A 17,469-nucleotide genomic window follows, 5' to 3' on the forward strand; every position below is an offset into this window, starting at 1 on the left:
TGATGGAAGCTTTGATAAGATCAGAAAAAAGAGGCTGGAGAACACTGCTAACAAATTCTTCAGAGCTTCGAGGATAACTAATGAGATAAAACATATGTGCACATTGCCATGGACAGCTTTGAAGTTTGAAGTGGCCAACCTCCTTAAGAAAGAGGTTTATGATAGGTGGCCATGAAAAATAAAAAAGTAGCATTTATCCATAACCCTTTAATAAAGATCTTCTCATGCATTCTCGCTGTTATACCAAAGCCACAGTTTGAAGTTTGAACAATAAAAACATTTAAGAACAGTGAACATATTACAGTTAACTTTTCTCCTCTTTTGTAGGGAAACTCGTCCCTGAAATAAATTTAAAATAAAAAATAAAAAATCCATCACCATAATCAAACATTACTCAATCCTGCCCATCACAGGAAGGGAAAAGGAAAAAGGCCTCAAATAAGAAGTTCAAACACTCCCGCAAGAAACATTACGGCAATCGGCAATTCAGCCATTATTAGAGAGATATGTACACTCAAGGAAACAAACTACTTTGCTTAGGCTCAAGGATAGGGGGTAGTACACACGGGAGCCGGCAAGAAAGGAAATGGAGCAACAGAAGCATATGCTACAGGGGGGCGTGGTTTGACCCCGATAGAGGACTCCCTCCTTGGTTTGTTCTGGGAGTTGATTTTCTTGTTCTCTTGTTCCCAAGTTCCAGATGATGTCAGTTTGACAAGCAGACCAGGATTTGTTTCCACAAGGTCCTGTTTATCATCAGATATGCGATGAAATAGCATCCCAGACATAAATACAGGAAGATAGAGAAGGCTGGCATGGAACATCCTCCTGGCATTGTTTGTGGTGCGGTCTCGGTAAAATGAAAATGCTGCAGCACCCATAGTAAGAGTAAGAAGTGTTGACTCAAGACAAAACCATCCAGAAGTGACACCCCCTGCATACATAGAAATATTGAAAAGGTTACATAGGAAGAATCATATACAAAACTGCTGACAATACTAAATATGGTGACATAATTTGCAAACCATCATAATATTTAGATGAGAATCATATAAATTGGGTCACGCTCAGAACTAACTTGTCTGCTAGAAAAAGACTCACAGCTCATCCAGGGTTCATGTAAACATGCACTCTAAAATATTATTTGAGCGTTTCAAGAGTGGGAAAGGTGGATTAGATTTTCCAATGCCAGCTACAGTTGCTTATTAGGAAGTTGGGATGAGAAAAAGAATATTTCACATTAATAAGATTGAACACCTATGGGATTTATTTCAAAAGAAGATAAAAGAAATACAATCCTCCCCCTTCCTCTCCCACCCCGACCTACTCGGGAAAAAAAAAAGAGCAATAAATGCATGTGAACATAAACAACGAGACTGCTTCCTTCGGTTGCAGCATGATGCAGGAAGTTGGCACCTCAAGTTTGACAATATACAACAAAGCACAGATCAGGGAAAATTATAAGTCCAGTACCCTGCCATGTGAGCCCACCTAAATAGAATTTGCAGAAATGATTTATTGCCAGTATGTTTAACGGAAAGGAAAGAGGGTGGACAACAAAAAAAAATGGATCCAGTAAATGTGAGAGCAAAAGGGAACCGTTACAAATCATTTATCAAATCTCCTGTTTTTGCCTTACTACAAAATAAGAAAGCCTCAAGAAGACAGGAAAAACTCAAATAACATATATATTCAGCAGTTTCTTACATAAATAAAATACAAAAAAAGGAACGGAAAGAAAATGCACAAAGCTGATATAAAATCCCTAGAAACCCCTTTTAAAAAATAAAAATAAAAAAAAGTGTATCCATGTCGATGTCTTGATTACACAAAACAAGACTTTAGGATATTTCAATCCATGTCGTAGCCTCTGCCTGCATCGGTTTGCATAATCTCCTTTAGGATTTTTTTTTTAATATTAATTGTCAATTTAGTATTAGTATATTTGAACTTCTGTTATTTGTAATAATTCAATTCTTTCTAATATAGTATTCAATTTACTATGTCCATGCATCAGTTGCTTCGCTCTAATTTTCTTGGTCAACTTAACAAACTTAATGGATACTAAAATAACAGAGCAGGAAAACACATTTCAAATCATTATTTATATCTGTCTCTCTTTATGTTTTCCTTTTAGTAGAGGGCAAGGGGGCTGAAACCCAATGAAGCGAATCTGACTTGAGCCTTAAGACATATTGATGGAGAACCCTTAGGGAAGGGAGGGGAAATCAGAGTAAAGATGGGGAAAAAGGAGGATCACACTCACACATTCATTCAATAATCAAATTGCTCTCTAAATCTTCAATCGATTACAACCAATATATAGGAAAATAGGAACATGAAATTAGAAACTTAACTGGAATGGAAACTAGTCTAAACTAGGAAACAACTATAAAAAGGAAACCAAAGCAAGGAAATAAATCCTACTCCTACGTTCAAGTCTGGAAACTAAAAGCATGAAATAAAATACTAAATAAACTACTAATTTTATTTCCAACCCTTGTTGGACCAAAACCCTGGGCTGGACCCGTTCTTCTTGGCTCTTGGCTTCCAAAGCCGGTCATGCTGGTCCAACCAAGAAAGGGCAGCCGTATCTGCATCAACTCTCCTCCTCTGAAAAGAACTCGACTCCGTCGAGTTAGGGAAAGGACCGAGGAGACCGTCTGAAGGAATACGCTGAATGAGGAATGATCCCACCATCTTCTTGAGCCTAATTTCAGGGAGATCTTTGGCAGGATGAAACTTCATAGTCTTGTTGGCATACTTGAAGGCATAGGTATTGGCATAGCCACAATGCTGTACTTTCTTATCAAACAACCAAGGTCGACCAAGAAGGATATGGCACACCTTCAGAGGGAGGACATCACATTGGACTGTATCCTTAAATCCACCAATAGAATATGTGACCAAGCACTTATCTGTGATTTTGAGATTAGTGTTGTTCACCCAAGCAACCTTGTAAGGATTAGGATGTGGTTCTGTATTCAATCCCAGCTTACGAACAGCGTCTTCAGAGACAACATTAGTGCAACTGCCTCCATCAATGACCAAGGTTAGCAACTGATCATTGCACTTCACACGAGTCTGAAAAATACTACTGCGGTGCCAATCTTCATTTTCAGTGGCCTTCTGAGTGGTCAACACATGACGAATGACATAAAAAGGATGTTGGTCATCGTCACTGAGAGTGTCATTGACTTCACCTGTTGCACGCTCTTCTCTTAAATCAACTGTGTCAGAACCAAGTTGCTCTTCGGGAATATATGGTATAGGAGAATCCTTATCAATAAAAGCAACCAAACGGCCGGGACATTGGGCACTGATATGTCCAAATCCATGGCATGAGTAGCATCGAACTGTAAATTTTGAAGAATCAGAAGGTTTATCTGAACCACGCCGAGGGGGTGAGTATGGGCGAGTATGTCGTGAAGATGACATTTTAGAAACATGTCGAGGTGGAGAATACGGCTGACTAGGTCGTGAAGAAGCCATAGATATAGCACTTTCCCGTGGCTTGCTAGATGACCTCTCTTGGGTAAGAGACTGTTGCCAAACGGAACTAGTACCTCGAGAAAAAGTATCTACAAAATTTCTCCGGTTGTATGGGCGTTTCAGACTTTCCTCAACCTGATATGCTACTTGTACGGCGTCTTCCATTGTAGGTAGGCGACTAGATGCAAGGGCAGCACTAAGTTGAGGGTGCAAACCATTGCGAAATTGGGCCACTAAAACTTCTTCATCCCGCTCAAAGTCAGAACGAGTGGCCAAATAATAAAATCTAGCAACATACTCCTCAATGGTCAAATTCTCTTGTTTCAACTGTGCAAATCTGAGATGCATGCGTTGCTTGTAATCAGAAGGCAAGAATCGTCGATTCATGACTTCATACATTTCAGCCCAAGTATTGACCATACCAATGCCTCGGGTTCGGTTCTGTTCTGTTGTTGTTGCTTGATCCACCAGACTCGAGCTGTGCCTTTCAGTTTGGCCTCTGCAAATAGGATCTTTCGAGCCTCAGTCAACCCGTACCATCTGAAGAATGTATCTAAACTGTGAATCCAGTCAAGGTACAATTCTGGATTATTGTCTCCATAAAAATCAAGGACATCCAGTTTTGCTGCTCTTTCTGCTCCATCATCATGTCTACCAGTCCCATATGGTGGTGGAGGTGGTGGTGGTGGTGTTACTGGCAGATCCTGTGGAGTGGTGTTGGAAGAATCCCCAGACTGAATGGGACTCTTTCCTTTATCTGCTGCCACCAAACGATCAATAGAAACTTGCATAGATTCCACCATTGTCTTTAGGGACGTGACCATGTTAGTTAGAGCATCAAATTTTGTATCAGTTTCTCCTTTATAGGAATTCAGCTGTTGAACAACTTCACTATTGGCTACCATGGTGATGAGTAACAAAATAGCGCTCAAAGAATAATGTTAGAATAGTAAATAACTGGAAGCTTAAAGGGCAGGGACAGAATAGTAAAATAATTTTTTTTTTTTTTTTGGAATTTCAAATTAAACCACAAAAGGGTGTGTCAGTCACGTGTGGGACAGGGGTTTGATTTGGAAATAAAAATATATGGGACAAAAGGGGAATAAAGGAGAAAGGGAGGGGTATTTTAGGAAATAAAAGATAAATAAAAAAAAAGGAACAAAAGGGGAATCGTGGGGGTGGGTTTTACCGACCAAGGAGTTTTCTCCTTCTTGGAGATGGAACCAGAGGAGAAAGGGGGAAGCCCAAATCGAACCAGTTATGTTCCTCGCTCTCTCTCTTCTTCTTCGTCTTCTTCTTTCTTCTTCTAGCTTCTATCTCTCTCTCTTCTCGACTTCCCTTTCTTCTCGGTTCTTTTTTTCTTTTTTCTTTGCTGTCGGACACAGAGAGGAGGCGGCGGCTGCTGTCGGAAGGGAAAAAAAACGACAGAGGAGGCAGAGGGCAGGGGGTTCTGGGATTTTTTTTTTTTTTTTTTGGCTGTTCTCTGTCACGGTAGAACCAAAAACAGAGAATGGGAAAAGGAAGAGAACGAAGGAGGATCCTTCGGCTCTGATACCAAGTTGATGGAGAACCCTTAGGGAAGGGAGGGGAAATCAGAGTAGAGATGGGGAAAAAGGAGGATCACACTCACATATTCATTCAATAATCAAATTGCTCTCTAAATCTTCAATCGATTACAACCAATATATAGGAAAATAGGAACATGAAATTAGAAACTTAACTGGAATGGAAACTAGCCTAAACAAGGAAACAACTATAAAAAGGAAACCAAAGCAAGGAAATAAATCCTACTCCTACGTTCAAGTCTGGAAACTAAAAGCATGAAATAAAATACTAAGTAAACTACTAATTTTATTTCCAACCCTTGTTAGACCAAAACCCTAGGCTAGACCTGTTCTTCTTGGCTCTTGGCTTCCAAAGCCGGTCATGCTGGTCCAACCAAGAAAGGGCAGCCGTATCTGCATCACATATTTAGGGGAGCTAATCACACCCAGATTATGTGTGAGAAGCAGGAGCTAGACCCCACGCAGGCAGGGGTTGGTTTGGGGTTCTCCGAATTCTGGTGCTAAAGATTCCAAAGCATGATTGTTTATTAGATAACCCATGTTTTTACCAGAAGCTAGATCCTAGAATCTGAAAAGTTCCCTGAACATGCACTTAGTGAGCTAAAGATAGAGCCATCTTGACATCCAATATGGTGATAGAACATTAAACACTGATGTGTTGTCTATATATAATTTTGGTTCACATATTTTTCATTCCACATCCACGGAAGAAGGAAGAAGGAATGACAGTATATCATCTCATCTGATAAATTTACCCAAGACTGTCAACATAAGAAACACCAAAGCTCATGATTGGCCAAATTACGCAACTAGACATCTACAAGATCATATTTCCAAGAGTAGGCCCATACACGTTAATTGCCTGAATCTACATAAGAACCAACCATTTCTTTCTAGACTTCTTGAAGGTCAAAACAGTTCAGCTAGAGTGCTATATACTGAAAGAAAGAAACAAAGTAGATACTAAAAGAAATTCATAAAGGAAAACGCTTTATGTTCAGCACTACAACTTACAGTCATAAGCTATAAAGCCCAAAGGAAGCAAATATAGAGAGTTCCTCAAAGCCACCAAGGCAGTTCTCCGACCAGAAGCATCAAAAAGAGAGATCATTTTAAACCTGAATATGTAAAAAAGAAAGAAGGATAAGAGAGCAAGCTACATCAATCAAGTCAATGATTATGGATGAGCAAGTTTCCCCTCTGACTTCCACCTGGACCAAAACATGAAGAAATTACACCATCACGGCAGGTTCAGGACCCAGCATGTAAGACAAGACTAACGCAAAAATCAAGCTGCCTAAACAATCCTAATCATCCGACCACCCTTTCTAATACTCTTCATCAACCCTTCCACTATCATCCATTGATAAAGAAAAATGGATACTGATCAGATGTTTAGGGTCATGTTATCACACCAACAATAAACCTGCCTTGACAATACTAATAATCTGTCTACTGCTTTTGTTCCACTTCACTACATTTTCCACATTCATCATTGAAAAGAAGGAAAATGACGAGACATTTAGGGTCACGCGATCATGTCAACTTTGAAGGATCGATCCACCAGTCAGGACTTATAAGAAGCAAACATACCCTCCAGCAGCATAATCATTCCGGCACAAATATGCAAGCGCCATAAAATGGGGTAACTGCCAAAAGTATAAAGCTGCTGGAAGAATCATCCCGTTAAGTGAAACCCCACCAGTAGCTGCTGCCCACCTAGAACCAAATCAGAGGAAGGTGGAAATATGTAAGTATTTTTTTTTTAGGGGGGGGGGGGGAAGGTGGAATATGAAATCAGATTTTATGAAGATTAAATCATCAATCAAAACCATCTCAACATATTCCAAAATTTAAGATGCAATGAATATCATCCAAATTCAGAGAGAGTTACTTCACTTACCCTTCACAACAATAATCAGCTTTTAATCTAAAAAATATATAAAGTTATAAACAAAACAAAGCAAGGAAAATTGTGGCATACCCAAATCCAAATAAGAGAATCCACAGAAGCTCTACACTGAAAGATGAAATGGTTGGAGGGGAGAAAGAAATTCCATTTACCACCACCCCCAAACTAAAAGGCAAAAGCTTAAACTTCATTCATTAATTGTTATCAAGAGAAGAGAAAGATCAACTAAAAATATTTCCAATGTGTATGATCTAGAAACACCTCTAAGCCGACCCCATTAAGTTGGGAAAAGGCTGACTTTGTTGAGTTTGTTGATCTAGAAACACCTCTAGTAGGCTCCTCTACCATGAGCACATTTATGTGGTGGCATGTAAAACTCAAAGCCTGCTTCAAGAAAATCTTTAGAGGCCATGTGATAACCCAAATTCTTGGACACATAATAATAATACTGACCACTGTTGTAAGGCTTTTCACCCCAAGGGAGCTCAGAAGGCTAGAGATGCAATCTTACAGGAGCAATAATCCTCCGAAGGCCGGTGTCTCAAGGTGTCCGGTGCAAATGATGTGGATCTGTCACATGATGCAGTTGAATTGGAATGGATTGATCAAAATGATCAACTTTGGAAGCCTAGGCACAAGCTTGGAAGGCCTACAAGAAGCTGGCAACAGTCTAATGGGCCAAGATTGAGTCTTCGGTAGCCATACTATAAGTTTGGGTGATGTAGTACTGTAATTGAAGACTCAAAACCATACAAAAAAGAATCTTCTCTCAGATAATAAAGTCCAGACTATGAAGAAATAGAATAAATCAAAATCAAGTATTCAGATGAACTAAAAATTCAGATCAAGTTCTGTGTTCAGGGTATAAAAAACTTGCTCAAAATATCAAATTGATCTAATGGTTGGATCTGACTTAATGATTCAATCCTAGTGATACTAGAAGAAGGGAATTTCAGCCAAAACAAATTAGACTAATAATTAGGATCAGTATAATGACCAATCAAAACTGATGGCATGACGGAAATTTCAGCAATGATAATCCAATGGAATAATCAAATCGAGTCAATAATTTAGATGAGTAGAACTTCAGTAAAGGAGATAAATGGCAGAATAGGAATTCTCAAATATGAATAGATCAGCAGGTCTGATCAGTAAGAACCTCTGGTCGAAGATCTCCTTGAGGATGAAGAACAACCTTCAAAAATTTTAGGATGATCTGATGGCCAGATTCCCTCAGTTAAATTTCGAGTGAAAAAAGGCATTGCATATGAAATCCCAGATCAGAATATGAACTGCAGAAAACAAGAAGAATACTTAACTTGATTAATGGAGGAGGAGGAGGAGGAGGAATAAAATTAAGAATAAGGAAGACCACCCGGGCTCTCGCTGCAAAGTGGTTGGAGGATCAAACACCAACCAGCCTTGATCACACACAAGGATCCTTGATAAAACAAACACAAGGAAGATCTCTACACAGTGAAGAGAACAGCAGCAGTTTCGCTTTTTTCAAAATAAAATGTTGGTATGAATGACTCCCGTGGTACTCTTTTATTGCCAATGACGAGATAGAGTTCAAGTTGGTTAAGGAAATTCATAACTGACTCCACTTACAAGATAAAGTACTTTTCAAATGTATTAAACTAACCTATGTCAACTTTGAAACATCAAAAAAATTAAAGACTTAAAACAATAACAAATATCTGACTTAAATTAGACCACCGGTTTGACTGGAATGAACAAAAAATAACTAAACACAAATGAAACCAACTTAGGACAGAATTAAAAGACTAAACAAAACTAGGCCACACTAGGCTGGTCTCTCTTGGATCTCTTGTGGTAGGTCTTCAGATCTGCATCAGCTCTCCCCGGCATTTGTCTCTAACGAATGGGTGAATGACATGTAACGTTCAAACAAATTCAGATCGAGATGTTTGAAATCATCTGCATGAATCCGTTGTCGTGTCGTTGACGACCTTTCCATTTGATGAGAAAAGCATGATAACCAGTGCCACGACTAGTGGTCTTGTGTCATCCAATAACTCAATTACATCATCAACAGGTGGCTTTAGTTGTGGCAGCCTCGGCATTATTCCATATCACCATCTGAGTAATGTCCCACATAAAAATGTAGATCAACCACGTTGAAAAATATTACTTACGGTCATGTCATCAGGCAATTCGAGCACATAAGCATTTAGTCCTACTCATTTTAGCATCTTTCAGGGACCCATATTCCTCAAGTGGAGTTCAATATTTGCACCAATTTGAAACCTCTCGGGATTAACACGAATCATCACAATGGCTCCCAGTTTGAACTCCATGTACCATCAATGACGATCAGATGTAGCTTTATACACATTGTTGCTCAATGTGATCCAGTGTCGAACGTCTGCATGCACCACAATAATGTGGCGCAAGAACTCATTAACCTCAAGGCTGACTTGAGCTTGTGGTGGAAGTAGAACAAGATTGATAAGTCTTCGAGGCTGAATTCAAAGAGGTACGTCAAATGGAGTATGTCATGTTGTCCTATTCACTCAACTATAATATGCAAACTCAGCAATGTCAAGGACGGCTGGCCATATCTTCTCATAATTTCGAACAAGACACCTCAACAAATTTCCCAAGCTTCTGTTTACTACCTTTGTCTATCTGTCAGTTTGTGGATGAAATCTGGTTGAAAACTGCAGTTTGGTGTTACTTTTCAGCAACAATGTTTTCCAAAAGTAGCTCATAAACTTGACGTCATGATTAGAGACAATGCTTCTTTGAAGTATAGCTTTGCAATGTGAGAGGCATAAAAAGTCTTGCAACTTGGCAAAAAAAGGACTATCTTTGAAAAATGATCAACTACCACCATAATGAAATCATATTGCTCACGAGTAGGAGATAGTCCAAGCAAAAAATCCATGCTTATGTCCAACCAGGGTGCGTGAGGAATAGGTATAAAAATGTATTTTGCTTTGTTCCTTTAGCAACTTGGCATACTAGTCATCTTTTGATCACATGATCGACATCCTTCGATATGTGCAGCCAATAATAACAATCTATGACCTAAATAAGAGTCTTGTCCTTCCCAAAATGTCCTCATAGACCTCCCCCCATGGAGCTCCCGAATAATGTGATGATGTAGGGATGAGTTTGGAATACATAGTTGAGATCCCAAGAACAAATACCTATCAAGAACTAAATATTTCGGATGTTGTCCACACTGCAGTAACTCCTACAAAGCTGGGTGGAATTCTTGTTAGATGTGTACTCACCTCATACCTGATCGATGCTAACTGCATGCGCTGAAAAGGTGTCAAGTGTTAACACATTTTGACTAAGTGCATCAGCAACAGTGTTCTCCTTTCCAACCTTATACTTCAATTCAAATGTGAACTCTTGTGAGTAGGCCACCCACTTGGCATGCCGGTAGCTAATTGACTTCTGAGAGTGAAGGCGCTTGAGCGCCTCATGATTAATGAAAAGGATGAACTCTTTACGATAAGATGATGCCTCCAATTATGTAACACTTGGACCATGGCATAGAGGTTCGGATTATAGGTTGAATAGGGATGTTTGGCCTCATTAAGCTTCTCGTGAAAAAAAGTGATATGATATCCACCCTGCATCAATACGTCTCCTAAACCAATGTGTGAAGCATCTGTAGTAACTTCGAATACTCGATCAAAATCTAGTGGGCATAATACGGGTGTCTCTGTCATCTTCTTGATAAAAAGAAATACTTATTCGTTGGTGCTATCCATTCAAACTTGCCTTTCTTCTGCTTCAAACCACTAAGTGAATAGTGCCATGACTGTGCTGAAATTGGGAATGAACCTTCTGTAGAATGATGCTAAGCCATGGAAACTATAGACCTAATGATGGTCGGGTGTTGGCTAATCAAGAATGTTTTTGACTTTGTCTAGGCCAGCTTCTATTCCCTTTCAGGAGACAATGAACCCAAGGATATAACCTTAGGATAAAGATTGATGTAGAACTTCTCATTGTGGAGCATTCTCAAGACTTGTTTTAATTGATCAATATGGTCTTTTGGACGCTTGTTGTATATCAAAGTATCGTAAAAGTACGCAATCAAAAAACGACCAATAAAGGGACAAAGTACCTGTGTCATAATCCTCATGAAAGTGTTAGGTGAATTCTTCAAACCAAAAGGCATGACTTTCACTCGAACTGTCCATCCTTGGTCTCAAGACAGTCTTCCAATCGTCTCTTTGCCGAACACGAATCTGGTGATAACCGCTCCTAAGGTCAAATTTTGAGAAGACCTCAACTCTAGACAGCATATCTAACATATCATCAATCCGTGGAATAGGGAACCTGTACTCAAGGATTAAAGTATCGGTATCGGTCGCCGTATCGGTCGACCAAAATTAAGATACGTATTAGAGGGTATCGTACCGTGTCGGATATACGCTAAAGATACGCACATAAATGGATATGAAACACCTTTTTAAACACTTTTGCATAAAAAAATTATTAAAAAAAGCTATTGATAACATGTATTATGCATAAACACTAAATTGAGGGTATCGCACTAAGAATTCAAGGTTTGTAGTTGTCCCATAAATGTAAAATCCTTATTCCCAACTTTAATTTCCACTTTAGTTAGAGAGAAATATGGTTGGCAGCAACTTTGGAACAAAAACCCCTCAAAAAATTGTGCTTTCTAAAAAATAGCCATCTTGGCCATTATATGACCGTAGCGCACTGTATCGGTACATACCGATACTCACCGATACGTACTAATCGATACATACCGATACGTACTGATACTCATAGATACGTATCCGATCGATACATACAAATACTCACTGATACTTACCCATACATACAAAAACGTATATTTCACCTCGATTTTATATTTTTCATAGAGTATCAGTACGTATCGATAGTGTATTGGTGCATATCGATATGTATCGTAGGATATATATATCGATACGAAATGATTTTAAAAATTTCATGTATCGTATCGGTGTGTCGTATCGGTCGGCTAAACTTAAGATACGTATCGGAGGGTATCGTATCGGTATCGGAGATACTTTAAACCATGCCTGTACTTGATGGAAATTTTATTGATGCTCTGTTTCCACACACATATGCCACGAGCTGTCCTTCAGAGTAAGAAATGCTGGTACAACTTTCATAATAAATCATCAACTTGATGCTTTAACTTTGCATGCTCTGTAAGGTTGAGATGGTAAGCTGGTACGTTTGGTAACACTGATCCATGTACCAAATCATGGCGTATTGAATGTCACGCATAAGGGGGAAATCATTTGGATTCTGGTAGCTCCTCAGTACTAAGTCTGAGAAGTCGGAAATTAGTTCTTTTTTGTTTTTGGGGATGAATAAAATATAGGCTTAGAATGCTTAAACTCTAGTAGAGGAGTTACTTCCCTAGTAACATGAGCCAAAATCATTCCAAATCCTGACTTTGAATTAATGAACTCTTGTGGTTGACTAACATCTTATTGTCAGCATCAACACCCTTTTGCTTAGTTCTCAAAGCCTTGCATTTGTAGAATTCAAAAAGGATATTGTAGCGTGGAAGACAGTATGCTGCCAATTAAACTAGAATACACACTGATTCTTTTTACCCCCCACCATCACATCATTATCATACATCCATGGTCTTCCAAGGAAGATGTCTATAAGCTTCATAGGTATCACATTGCATCACATATCCTCCTCATAGCGATGTAGCTTCAAAGGTGCCGAACAACACTGGTTTACTTCCAATGTGTTGCCATCCAGAAGAGAGACTTTGTATGGTTGGGGATTTTTTCAGTTGGTAGCACTCTCCACAAAATCCTTCGAAGTAACACTTACACAACTGCCACTGTCAACAATCACCTGTATAGAATGATTTCCAGAACACATACAACTTTTGATGATGCAGTGAAGTTGCCAATCCTCTCCCTTGGTTTCAGCCACTAAGATGCAGCTAACCACATGAATGCCATACGATTCTTCCTCACTTGCATCGGCTTCTTCATTGTCATACCCAATAACGTCTTGACCTTAAGTGGATATGGAATCAAGATCATCAGTACCTTCCTCCATGTTAACAACTGCATTCACTTTCTACATTGTGGACAAGCTTTTGCAAAGTTCCCAAACCCCTTTTAGTGATAACATTGTATCTTGGTGTTGCTAGTCATCAGTGCCTTCCCTTTATTGTCAAAACTTGCAGGGACTATCGCACGTGCAGGACCCATAGTCATGGGTCTAGGTGCTCGAAAAAATTTTTGGTTCTCCCCAGCTTGAATCCAAATCTTCTTCTAAAGGATGTCACCAACTCTTCTACACGTATAGCTTTCTCAAAACAATCCTTGAAACTAAAAACATCTGTGAAACCAATTGCCTTGTTGCAAGACTCAATCCCAATCTGAATCGAGATCAACAGATGTCGTCCTCTTCAGTGCCCATATGAGAAGAAAGAGAATCAATTTTTCCATGCATTAAGCCACTGATAAGTTCCTTGACGAAGAGAATTCAGCTGATCCTGTAGTCGAGCCCTGAATGTTTGTAGTAATAACTTCTCAGCTCTTCTTTATTCTCCTCCCAGGTAGTGGTTGCTCTCCCATGGTTCTCAAGGTTCCTCTCATAGTCATAGGCCCTCCACCACTCACTTGTTGCACCAACTAACTTACTTCATGCCAACTTCATCTTTCTTGTTTCAAAGTGTTTGAACCAGTCATAAAATATCTGTGGATAATGGATAATGTCTTCCACTGTAATCCTAAGTTCGAGCTTAACCTTCTAGTTGTCGTCAAGACGTCAATAAGGTGCACCAATAACCACAATTTAAGTAATTCCTCTCATGTTGTAAATTAAGACATCTATCTATGAGCCTCTGATTGTGGTTATTTGCTGTAGAGTGTGCCGGATGTCTCGTCTCACCTTCAAGCGGTGCATTACTACTGATGCAACTGGGCAATGGAAGGGGGATCTCTTTGATTTGGGATTTTTTTATTTACTTTCCTTTATTGGTTAGAGATTAGATTAGCAATCTTTTGTTTAGATTTGATTTTTATTTTAGTTGTTATTTAGGTTTAGTTTCCATTTTTAATTAGCGTCCAATGTCATGTCATTATTTTCTTTAAATAGCCTTGTAATGGAGAAGAACTCAGTTTTCAATTTGAAGAATTGAAGTTTGAAATTGAATATTCTTGCTTGGCTGAACCATGGCTGCCGATCCTCTTTCCTCCCTCTCTGAGATTCACTTTCTTCTCCCTTCTTTTCTTCTTCTTCCTTATTTTTTCATGCTGTGATTTTCCCCTTCTGGAGAACTCTGTTCTGAACTAACCCAACGGCCTTCAGTTGGATCAAAACCCTCTTGAAATCCATCTGTTAACTCTGAAACTTTGGACAAAGCATCTCCTAATCTGGGCGATCAGAAGCCCTGTGGTTTTGGTGGCTGAAATCCTTCTCAATGAAGATATCAACCTGTCATCCATGGTGGAACCAGTTACTGTCGCTGATTCCTTGTTTCAGAAATCTGCACTTTAGATCTACCTGATCTCTTGAGCTGCAATGTTCTGAGTTGACTCAGCAGGCTTTGGCAACTCCAAATCTGGAGATTAAGAGCTGTTGAAAGAGGCTCTAAGGGATGAAGCTCGTTTTCAACGAGACCCCTTGGCTGTCTAGAGGTTGAAGACAACCCCTAATATCATAATCGTGGCTTCTTGTTTCCAAGAGGTAATTTTCTGTCTTTTATTCTCTTGTCCTTTGTGTTTCCAAACTACCCCTACTTTTTCCCCTTTTTACATCCAACCTTTGCCTTAGTTTGCTTCCTAATTTATCCCTTCACAATAATTCCTAATTCCCTCCATATCCCATCATTTATTTGTACCTCCATTTACCCTTTAAGATCCCTTTTTAATTATAAGTCTGCCACTCCCTTCTAAAGTTCCATTTATTTACAATTCTGCCATTTAGTGAAGCTTTATTTCAATACAACTTGTCATTGGCTATTGTCTTTGTTTTATTGAGTGTCTAAATAGGCCCTAAGCGATCCGATTTCAGTCCTTGGAGCCTCTTTCAACAGCTCTTAGTCTCAAGATCTGGGGTTGCCAAAGCCTGCTCAGTCGACCCAAAATATTGCAGTTCAAGAGATCAGGCAGATCTAAAGTGCAGATTTTTGAAACAAGGAATCAGCGACAATAACTGGTTCCACCATGGATGACAGGTTAATCTCTTCACTGAGAAGGATATCAGCCACCAAAACCACAGGGCTTCTGATCGCCCAAATTAGTAGATGCTTCGTCCAAAGTTTCAGAGTTAACAGATGGATTTCAAGAGGGTTTTGATCCAACTGAAGGCCGTTGGGTTAGTTCAGAACAGAGTTCTCTAGAAGGGGAAAATCACAGCATGAAAAAATAAGGAAGAAGAAGAAAAGAAGGGAGAAGAAAGTGAATCTCAGAGAGGGAGGAAAAGAGGATCGGCAGCCATGGCTCAGCCAAGCAAGAATATTCAATTTCAAACTTCAATTCTTCAAATCTAAAACTGAGTTCTTCTCCATTACAAGGCTATTTAAAGAAAATAATGACATAACATTGGAAGCTAATTAAAAATGGAAACTAAACCTACATAACAACTAAAATAAAAATCAAATCTAAATAAAAGACTGCTAATCTAATATTTAACCAATAAAGGAAAGTAAATAAAAAAATCTCAAATCAAAGAGATCCCTTCCATCGCCCAACTGCATTTAGTGAAGCTTTATTTACAATACAACTTGTCATTGGCTATTGTCTTTGTTTTATTGAGTGTCTAAGTGGGCCCTAGGCGATCCGATTTCAGTCCTTCGAATCCGGATCCGAATCAACTACCTTGCATGGGTTTAGGGTTTTTGTTCTCCATTTCTAACAACCACTCCTTCATACTTCTCTGATTTTCATTCAAACTTCACTGTTCAGTAGTTATCTGCAGAAACATCTCCAATACCCTACTCATAGGATCAGATGTGTCTAGAGTTCTTAAGCTTTCCATCATAGCTCTGATACTACTTAATATAGTACTGTAATTGAAGACTCAAAACAATAACAAATATCTTGGTTCAACTGAACTGAACCAAAAACGACTAAACACAAAAGAAACTAACTTAAGACAGAATTAAAAGACTAAACAAAACTAGGCTATGGTAGGCTAGTGATGAGCACATTTATGTGTGAAATCTAGGGTAGTAAAACATGCATTTTACATATTTAGAATAGAGCTACCTTGGGTTTTACTCTCTTTTTGCAGGTTTTATATTTTCAAGGCCTTAAGGACTATCAGATGCTATATCTTCAATTTTACACGTAAAGAGGTCCTATTTCTTTTCATGGTTACGAAGAGGACAAAATTCTGAGCAAGATGGACGTGTTCAATTAAAAGTACACATTCGTTTGGTCACCCGTACAAATGATTATTCTTTTCGGGTCAGAAAAAGAATAATGGATTAGAACTGAACCGAGATGCAGAACCAGCCCATTTGCAGTTGTCCCAGAGGTACAAGGAATATTTTAAATGCCAACAAGGATCGATGGACCACATCTTTAAGTGATTGAAGATTTGTTTTTGGTAACAACAACTACCTAGTGTAGTTGGTGAGCTATGGTGTACAAAATTCCCTTGCTCACCAAGAGGTCTCAAGTTCGAATCTCATGGTTGTTTTTTTTAGAGAATTTGTTGAAGATTTCCTGCTTTTCATTCACTTAAAGCACTAAGGGCATGGAGGGGATTTCCACATCAAATTAGAAGCAAGGAAAATCGTGGAAGCAAGAAGAGAAGAAAAAAAAAGGAAAGAGAAAAAAAAGGGAGAAATAAAGATTGTTCAAATATTCTCTCTCCTCCACATCATCACCAAAGATTGTCCAAATCACACAAAGCAAGAAGAAAATCGTCCCTAGGAGAGAGAAAAAGAAGAAAAATAAATTAGAAAAAAAAAGGAAAGAAAATAAGCAAAAAAATTATAGAAAATTTCTCCAAATTTATTTCTCTCTTCTCTCTCCTCCATCTTAGCACTTTTGGACTCAAAAGATCTCACAATCAATTGTGGGTTTCTCCCTTTTAGGAAAGAGAAATTTGTTATCCTACCTCCCCATTCCCTATAAATACAACTCATGTAAGAGGAGGAGAAACAATTCATTCTTCTTCTAGTTTTTTTAGTTGCTCTCTCTTTAGTTTTAGTTCTTTTTTATCTTTTCTTCAATCACTTTTGTAATAGTTTTTTTTTATTTCAATTAATGCAAGCACTCTTTTATTTTTATTCAGCCCTTTTATGTTTATGATATATGCAATTGAGTTGTAATTTTTTAAGTTATAGTTCTAGGCTTAGATCTAGGTGACAAGATCACGAGCCGTGGAGTAATTTTTTTTTCAAGTTCAAGCATTGATTCAAGTAAGTAGGCTCCTTCAGTAGTCTTCTCTCCCCCCTCTCATTCCCTCTTCTGACTATCCTTTTTTTCTTAATTTAGGATTTTTATTTTCAATCGTTACATTATT

The 17,469-nt window shown here is 38.7% G+C and overlaps 1 protein-coding gene across 1 annotated transcript in view; it reads right to left on the minus strand.

Annotated features, from left to right (window-relative positions):
• Window positions 1-206: 206 nt before the first annotated feature.
• The window catches only part of LOC122082561 (protoheme IX farnesyltransferase, mitochondrial), a 22,433-nt gene continuing 5,170 nt past the window's right edge, over window positions 207-17,469 (minus strand). Inside the window, exons 5-7 of the mRNA XM_042650210.1 lie at window positions 6,651-6,776; window positions 6,072-6,175; window positions 207-934 (exon numbers count right to left, since the gene is read on the minus strand). Coding sequence (XP_042506144.1) covers window positions 543-934; window positions 6,072-6,175; window positions 6,651-6,776 — 622 coding nt within the window. The 3' untranslated portion in view covers window positions 207-542. The remainder of the gene's footprint in view (window positions 935-6,071; window positions 6,176-6,650; window positions 6,777-17,469) is intronic.

The sequence above is a fragment of the Macadamia integrifolia genome, chromosome 6 (assembly GCF_013358625.1).
Source record: "Macadamia integrifolia cultivar HAES 741 chromosome 6, SCU_Mint_v3, whole genome shotgun sequence".
In the NCBI taxonomy this organism is placed as follows: Eukaryota; Viridiplantae; Streptophyta; class Magnoliopsida; order Proteales; family Proteaceae; genus Macadamia; species Macadamia integrifolia.